Source organism: Argentina silus, assembly GCF_951799395.1.
Source record: "Argentina silus genome assembly, chromosome: 3".
In the NCBI taxonomy this organism is placed as follows: Eukaryota; Metazoa; Chordata; class Actinopteri; order Argentiniformes; family Argentinidae; genus Argentina; species Argentina silus.
In genome coordinates this window covers 2,186,003-2,194,778 of record NC_139657.1, presented here as the reverse complement: position 1 = coordinate 2,194,778, position 8,776 = coordinate 2,186,003, and the positions used below count along the sequence as shown (strand labels likewise).

The window sequence follows — 8,776 nt, the reverse complement described above, 5'->3', positions numbered from 1 at the left end:
CATGACCTTACCAAGCACTGTTCATAGAAATAGAAGGTTTACTTTAGCTTGCCTTGGATACAATTCGTCTCCAATCCTGTTTTCCTAAAGCTGTCCCACATCCCTTCCCTCTGTCTGTCTGTCTGTCAGCAGAGTGTTTTCAGTGTCTGAGCAGTGGGCTTATGTAAGGCGAGCTGCTGTGTGTTTCTGGTGATGAGAGACAGACATCTCATTAGCACCACCTCCGCCAACTGCCGTGTGATGTCGTTCATTACCTCAACCCAGGGGAGGCCGGTGGATGTAGAAAAACGGAGGACGGGGCTTATTGTGATGCACGGAACGGAATGAGGAACGGTGTCAAACGCACTGTGTGTTTGATACCGCCCCTCATTCTGTTCCCCCGCATTACAATGAGCCCCGTCCTCTGATTTCTACCTCCACCAGCCTCCCCTTGTGGAGATATACAGTATGCCCCCCCCCTGTTCTCCCAGCCTGAGGTAAAGACGTAAAGACAGCCTCCCCTGCCTCCACCACAGCCGACGGCCACACTGTATGATGTCAATCAGTGACGCACACGGCCCAGAAGACGAGCCTTGACTCCTCACAGCAGCCTCACATAGATGTGCCCACCCAAGCATAGCCAGCTAGCGCTAATGCTAATGCACTATAGCTGTACATACTGTTCTGCAGCTAGTGCTAACACAGTATCAATCAGAGCCGTATACACAGCCTCCAGGTGTCTGTCATAGTGTAGGCCTAGCTGTGCCCACCGAGGCATAGCCAACCAGCGGGCGCTAATGCAGTATCGCTGTACTGTAGCCCGTGCTAATGCAGTATTAATCAGAGCCTTATACCCAGTCTCCATACACAGTTTAACTCCTGGTATCAGTCATCATCTCTGTGCCCGCCGTAGCGTAGCACGCTGCTAATGAAGCATCGGTTCATAATTGGGCTCGTTGTACTGAAGCTAACTAGCGCTGCGCTGACGCTAATGAGATGTCTCCTCCTCTCCTCTGCGCTCCTCCCAGGCGATCCGTACGACGACCACACGGGTTCGCTGCGTCTCATCACCATCAAGCCCATGGCGGCGCAGCCGACCTACTCCTACCCATCGTCCTCCAGCCACAGTCAGGACTCCGTCATCCTCAACGGCGAGGTGAGCCCGGGGGGGGCCTGCTGGGAAAATTAATGATGTCACACTGTGTCCGTCTCCGTGAGCGCGCGCCCGAGTTGAACCCCCCCCCCCTTTATAAAGTGGACTCACAGAACGAGAGAGAGTGGAACAGAATGAAAGGGAATAGAAGACAATGGAGAGTACGCAGTAGAAGAATACTTCAGTGGCCTTGAGACAGAATTGGTCTGGCGACAGTCTGTCTGTCAGTCAGGGGAGGCTGGTGGAGGTAGAAATTGGAGGACGGGCTCATTGAATGGAATGCATTACAATGAGCCCGTCCTCCGATTTCTACCTCCACCACCGCCAGCCTCCCCTGATGTTCCTCAGTACCGACTCTAGCACTGACAAACAATGATCTACACACACACCGGCACTCTCCGCAAATAATGGATGAGTGGCTCTGCGTCACGCTGTGAACCTGGCAGCGCCGCTACGTAAACATTTCAAGGCAAATTAAACTAGATATTTAGTAATGACAGAGTAACTGTCTTTGATCGCCAACGACATCATTGTTTAAAACGAAAGCGAAAGTCTTACGATGTTCCTCAGTGAATTCAGAATTTTAGCATATTGACATAAACGCAAGTGGGGTTTTGATAATTGCAATCCAGCGCCACGCTGTTCAAAAATCCTGGGGTGAACCCGGCACCCAGATGTAACCAATTCAGTGTTAATAACACCACACACTCTTCTCCTGATCCACAGTCCAGCATGGGCCTGAAGCAGAAGTCCGACATCGAGCACTACAGGAACAAGCTCCGTCAGAAAGCCAAGAGGAAGGGCTACGGTGACGCCCCCGTCTCCACGGACAACGGCAGCCACCCGTTCAGCCATAGGGACAGAGAGAGACACAGGCATGACGGACAGACCAAGGAGCCAATGACAGCGGAGGAGAAGAGGGCCTCCTTCGCAGGGTGTCACAGGAGGTAGTGTACCCCCAGTCTGTCTGATTGTTCTACATCGCAGTGTTACTGTCATGATGTGCCATGAGGAGGAGGATGGTGGTGTTGGTGATGATGATGGTGTTGATGATGAGGATGGTGGTGTTGGTGATGATGGTGTTGATGATGAGGATGGTGTTGATGATGAGGATGGTGTTCATGATGATGATGTTGATGATGATGTTGTTGATGATGAGGATGGTGTTGATGATGGTGTTGTTGATGATGATGGTGTTGATGATGAGGATGGTGTTCATGATGAGGATGGTGTTTATGATGAGGATGGTGTTGATGATGAGGATGAGGAGTAGGAGAAGTAGGAGGAGGAGAAGGAGGATGATGAAGAGGATGCTGAGGAGAAGGATTAAGGAGGAGGAGAAGGAGGATGATGAAGAGGAGGAGGAATATGTTGATGATGACGATGATGATGATACCAATAACAGTGCTGTAATGTCCCTGCTGCAGCCGACACTCATCCGTCCATCCCAGAGAGCCGGCCTACTGGAGTCGTCAGTCCCTGAGCAGCCCCAGTCCTGTGGAGGCAGAGATGGACCTGCTGGTCCTGAGAGAGAGGTCCAGGAGAGGCATCAGGAACAGCGGCTACGACGTGAGTACCAGCCCCTCACTACCAGCCCCTCACTACCAGCCCCTCACTACCAGCCCCTCACTACCAGCCCCTCACTACCAGGTCCTCACTACCAGGTCCTCACTACCAGGTCCTCACTACCAGGTCCTCAGTACCAGGTCCTCACTACCAGGTCCTCACTACCAGGTCCTCACTACCAGCCCCTCACTACCAGCCCCTCACTACCAGCCCCTCACTACCAGGTCCTCACTACCAGCCCCTCACTACCAGGTCCTCACTACCAGGTCCTCACTACCAGCCCCTCACTACCAGCCCCTCACTACCAGGTCCTCAGTACCAGCCCCTCACTACCAGCCCCTCACTACCAGCCCCTCACTACCAGCCCCTCACTACCAGGTCCTCACTACCAGCCCCTCACTACCAGGTCCTCACTACCAGCCCCTCACTACCAGGTCCTCACTACCAGCCCCTCACTACCAGGTCCTCACTACCAGCCCCTCACTACCAGGTCCTCACTACCAGGTCCTCACTACCAGCCCCTCACTACCAGCCCCTCACTACCAGGTCCTCAGTACCAGGTCCTCACTACCAGGTCCTCACTACCAGCCCCTCACTACCAGGTCCTCACTACCAGGTCCTCACTACCAGGTCCCCACTACCAGGTCCTCACTACCAGGTCCCCACTACCAGGTCCTCACTACCAGCCCCTCACTACCAGGTCCCCACTACCAGGTCCTCACTACCAGGTCCTCACTACCAGGTCCTCACTACCAGGTCCTCACTACCAGGTCCTCACTACCAGCCCCTCACTACCAGGTCCTCACTACCAGGTCCTCACTACCAGGTCCTCACTACCAGGTCCTCACTACCAGGTCCTCACTACCAGGTCCTCAGTACCAGCCCCTCACTACCAGCCCCTCACTACCAGCCCCTCACTACCAGGTCCTCACTACCAGGTCCTCAGTCCCAGGTCCTCAGTCCCAGGTCCTCACTACCAGGTCCTCAGAACCAGCCCCTCACTACCAGGTCCTCACTACCAGGTCCTCACTACCAGCCCCTCACTACCAGCCCCTCACTACCAGGTCCTCACTACCAGGTCCTCACTACCAGCCCCTCACTACCAGCCCCTCACTACCAGCCCCTCACTACCAGCCCCTCACTACCAGGTCCTCACTACCAGGTCCTCACTACCAGCCCCTCACTACCAGGTCCTCACTACCAGGTCCTCAGAACCAGGTCCTCACTACCAGGTCCTCACTACCAGGTCCTCACTACCAGGTCCTCACTACCAGGTCCTCACTACCAGCCCCTCACTACCAGGTCCTCAGTACCAGGTCCTCACTACCAGGTCCTCACTACCAGGTCCTCACTACCAGGTCCTCACTACCAGGTCCTCACTACCAGCCCCTCACTACCAGCCCCTCACTACCAGCCCCTCACTACCAGGTCCTCACTACCAGGTCCTCACTACCAGGTCCTCACTACCAGGTCCCCACTACCAGGTCCTCAGTACCAGGTCCTCACTACCAGCCCCTCACTACCAGGTCCCCACTACCAGGTCCTCAGTACCAGGTCCTCACTACCAGGTCCTCACTACCAGGTCCCCACTACCAGGTCCTCACTACCAGGTCCCCACTACCAGGTCCTCACTACCAGGTCCTCACTACCAGGTCCTCACTACCAGGTCCTCACTACCAGCCCCTCACTACCAGGTCCTCAGAACCAGGTCCTCAGAACCAGGTCCTCAGAACCAGGTCCTCAGTCCCAGGTCCTCAGTCCCAGGTCCTCAGTCCCTCAGTCCCAGCTCCTCAGCTCCTCAGCCTCCCCCGGAGGAAAGACATGAATAAATCCACCTCTGGAGTCACTGCAGGGGCAAAAAAAAAAGGGCAGGGCCTAGAAAATAACCCGAATCAAACCTGGAACAAAAGCCTCCCTATTATACGTATATCTCTCTCTCTCAATCCTCAGTCTAAGCTTTAGCCCTCTCCATAGCTCACACCAAGGAGATTACCTTCAGAGGAACTTTAAAACCTCCACCTAGCACGCTGCTGTGGCCCCTGTGCTCTGATCTATATCTCTTTATGTTGGCCGCCTGCCTGCCTGCCTGCCTGCCTGCCTGCCTGCCTGCACAGCGGTACCTTGGTGAATGTCAATGACAGTGAATATGATTATGGCCTATTCAGAGACTCAGATGGGCAATTTGATTTCGCTTAATAGCCTTGAATGTGCTGAGCTTTCAAATCGCATGTGGTCAACTGCGCTTGTCTGTACGGTCCGTGCGGGGTTGGGTGGTCACTCGATGCGTTTGTGTCTAATCCACCTTTGTGTGTGTGTGTGTGTGTGTGTGCGTGTGTGTGCGTGTGTGTGCATTTTAAATGTGTGTGTGTGTGTGTGTGTGTGTACGTGTGTGTATATGATTCTCAGTATCACCCTCTCTCCCAGGGGGAGCCCGAGCCGTTCGAGGAGACCAACGTCGACCGCCTGATGAGCTCGCTGGGCTACGGAGGGTCCCACCAGGTCAAAGGTCACTCGTCCTCGTCCACCCTCAGCTCCCAGCCGTCCATCGACGAGGTCAGGCAGCAGATGCACATGTTGCTGGGCAACGCCTTCGGCCTGGCCCCCGACGAGCCCCCCCCGGGGGCCCCCAGCCACCACCACCACCACCCCGCCCATCACCACCCCCACCACCACCCCCACCACAGCTCCTACAACCCCAGCCACACTAGCCCCTACGCGGAGGGCGTGACCAGCGCCCCCGGCACCATGAACCACCCCTGCGGAGGGGGGGGGCGCCAGCGATCGGCCGGCCACGGGCCGGATATGCACCAGTGTAGCTTACCCAAGCCTGTGAGTGGAAGTGGGCTATGAGTGGGTTATGAGTGGGTTATGAGTGGGTTATGAGTGGGTTATCAGTGGGTTATCAGTGGGTTATGAGTGGGTTATGAGTGGGTTATCAGTGGGTTATGAGTGGGTTATCAGTGGGTTATCAGTGGGTTATGAGTGGGTTATGTCAAAGAGACGTTTTGCAATACATTTGTCGCACAGGGGAGGCTGGTGGAGGCAGAAACCGGAAGACGGGCTTATTGTAATGCATGAGGAATGGTGCCAGACACACATGCTTGATGCCATTCCTCCTTCCATGCGTTACACTGAACCTGTCCTCCAATTTCTACCTCCACCAGCCTCCACTGTTGTTGCACTGTTGTAGAACTGCTGGTGTGGCGCCTAAAACAATGACAATGAATGCTGTTATAGAAATAAAACAGTATAAATGTGTCTTAGATCCATTTGTTTTTATAAGTCAGTATATATATATATATATAAACTGTACAACTAACACTCTCATTGGCTTTCCTGTCTCTTCTCTCTACCGTGATTGGCTTCTCCAGGGTTTCAGGTTCACTCAGCTTCCTGACATGGGTGTTGGATCTCCGCCCCCTCTGATCCCCTCTAGACCCCCCCCTGGGACCTCGCTGAGACGGTATGACTGCCCCCTCCCCCATGTCATGCAACACCACTCTATAAAATTCAATGAACCTGTCTTCCAATTTCTGCCTCCACCAGCCTCCCCTGACATACATGTACATAATTGAACAGTACAGTACATTCGGTACATTCAGTACAACCCCCCCTCCTCCTCCTCTCTCAACCACCCCCCCCCCCTTCCTCTCTTAACACTCTCCTTTTCTCAACACCCCCTCCCCCCCCACCCAAGTGGACACAAAGAAACATAATCGATGTCCCATCCACCCCAGTATGGTGTTGAGTGTTCACAGTTGAAGAGACTTAAACGTGTAGCTTAGCTTCAGATGTCATCCAGTTGGCTACATGGGTTGCTTTTCTGCTAAGCTACAGCATATATTAATCCGCATCATTTAAAATTAATGCCGCCTTCATTTACATGCTGTGCAGTGGCACTGCTGCAGTTAATTGACTGTTTGCCTGCGGGCATGTGGGGTGTATACGCCACCCGGTGGCTGGATTAGGGAATTACACCCAGTGGTTTTTATTGTTTTGTCTCTCTGTACTCTCCCTTCGTCTGCAGCTCTACCCCCGACGTGAGCCTGAAGCCCCGCGTTTCAGAGGCCTCTGAGATGCAGAGTCAGCACAACGGCGCCCCCTACCTGCCGATGAACAGAGCGCCTTTCCCTGCCGTCACCGTCGACCAGACCATGACCGGCTACTCAGGTCAGAACCTAAAACACACGTTCATGTTTGATGCCGTTCCCTGTTCCGTTCCATGCATTACAGTGAGCCCGTCCTCCAATTTCTCTACCTCCACCAGCCTCCCCTGCTGTATATCCCTATCAGTCAGATGTTCTCAACACGCAGCTCTGGATCGCTCGTGTTAATGTGTGTAGTACTACTGCATGGATGCAGTATTTTCTACACATTACATGGAGATCAATAATAATCATCAAGTCAGAACATGGACATGCTGTCTCAGCCGAGTCACATACAGATCAATCCCTCCCTTCCAATCCCTCCCCTCCAATTCCTCCCCTCCAATCCCTCCCTTCCAATCCCTCCCCTCCAATCCCTCCCCTCCGCTAATCCACTGCTAGAGATGATTCATCAGGGAACAAAGGACACAACCATGAGTTCAGTCAAGACCATGATTGCCTAATCAGACCGTCAATTCTCTCAAGTGTGATGTGTTTTTGTGTGTTGTTGGGGGGAGTCTGTGTGTGTGTGTGTGTGTGTGTGTGTGTGTGTGTGTGTGTGTGTGTGTGTGTGTGTGTGTGTGTATGGAGGTGAGAGAAGATTTAATATTCTTTTATTGTTTTGTTTTTTTCTATTATATTATATTCTACTCTATTCCATTTTATTCTATTCTATTCTATTCCATTTTATTCTATTCTATTTTATTTTATTCTATTCTATTCTATTCCATTTTATTCTATTCTATTCTATTTTATTTTATTTTATTCTATTTTATTCTATTCTACTCTACCCTACAGGAAACCCAATGACAACGGTCTACGCCATCTCAGCCAACCGGCCTGGCTACTCTGACTACTTTGTCATGTCTCAACCCTTGTCCTACCGGAGTCCCTCCTGGATGTCCTACCCCCCGGAGCCCGAGGACCTGCCCCAGCAGTGGAACGACACGGTAGGAACCCACAGTCCAATGGAATAGAATAGAATAGAATAGAATGGAATGGAATGGAATAGAATAGAATAGAATAGAATGGAATGGAATGGAATGGAATGGAATGGAATAGAATAGAATGGAATGGAATGGAATGGAATGGAATGGAATAGAATAGAGTAGAGTAGAGTAGAGTAGAGTAGAGTAGAGTAGAGTAGAGTAGAGTAGAGTAGAATGGAATGGAATGGAATGGTATGTAATACAATGTATTAGAATGGAATGGTATGACATTGAGTAGAGTGGAACGGAATGGAACGGAACAGAACAGAACAGAACAGAACAGAACAGAACAGAACAGAACAGATTAGAATGGAATGGTATGAAATTGAATAGAGTAGGATGGAATGGAATAGATTAGACGACTGTGCGTTCTAGAATGCTAAAGTATTATTTCCGTTTTAACTCCCTGTTTCTTCTCCTAGCCAAACTCGTGTCATTTAGAAACCATCTGCTGAAGTGACACTGGCACTGAGCAGAAACAGCATCACCTATCGGTGGGTAAACAAACTCTCTCACTTCTGAACAACAACACATCACAACTTCCTCTCTGTGACTGAGCTGTTGACTGAAGTGTGGCCTCTCTGTATCGTAGGTGTCCTCTTGGATGGGCAAGGGGTCTCCCTTACACTGAGTACCCCTAGAACCCCCCAGCCTCACCTTGCCCCCCATCTTGGCCTGTCTCTTCAGCACAGTCGGGCCCTCTCTGCTTCCTGAGCCCCCGCCCCAGGCCTCCTCAGGCCCCCCAGCCTCCATCTCAACTGCCTCCAGCCAGCAGAGGATAGTACAGAGTAGCCTCCTAGAGCACCACCACCACCCCCTGGTCTCTAGCCATAGTGGCCCCAGCCCTGGCCCTGGTCTGAACCATCCAACACATGGTGGCCTAACTGGACTAACTGACTAACTGTGACGATGATCCCAATTCCTTACTGGGAAGAAGAGTTTTA

The 8,776-nt window shown here is 52.2% G+C and overlaps 1 protein-coding gene across 1 annotated transcript in view; it reads left to right on the top strand.

The window, feature by feature from the left end:
- kiaa1549la (KIAA1549-like a) overlaps positions 1-8,326 on the top strand; it is a gene marked incomplete at its 5' end in the record, with an annotated part of 51,663 nt that extends 43,337 nt beyond the window's left edge. Inside the window, 8 exons of the mRNA XM_083665659.1 lie at positions 1,008-1,135; positions 1,859-2,079; positions 2,560-2,701; positions 5,129-5,527; positions 6,070-6,161; positions 6,726-6,868; positions 7,642-7,793; positions 8,255-8,326. Coding sequence (XP_083521785.1) covers positions 1,008-1,135; positions 1,859-2,079; positions 2,560-2,701; positions 5,129-5,527; positions 6,070-6,161; positions 6,726-6,868; positions 7,642-7,793; positions 8,255-8,287 — 1,310 coding nt within the window. The 3' untranslated portion in view covers positions 8,288-8,326. The remainder of the gene's footprint in view (positions 1-1,007; positions 1,136-1,858; positions 2,080-2,559; positions 2,702-5,128; positions 5,528-6,069; positions 6,162-6,725; positions 6,869-7,641; positions 7,794-8,254) is intronic.
- Between the last annotated feature and the right edge of the window lie 450 nt (positions 8,327-8,776).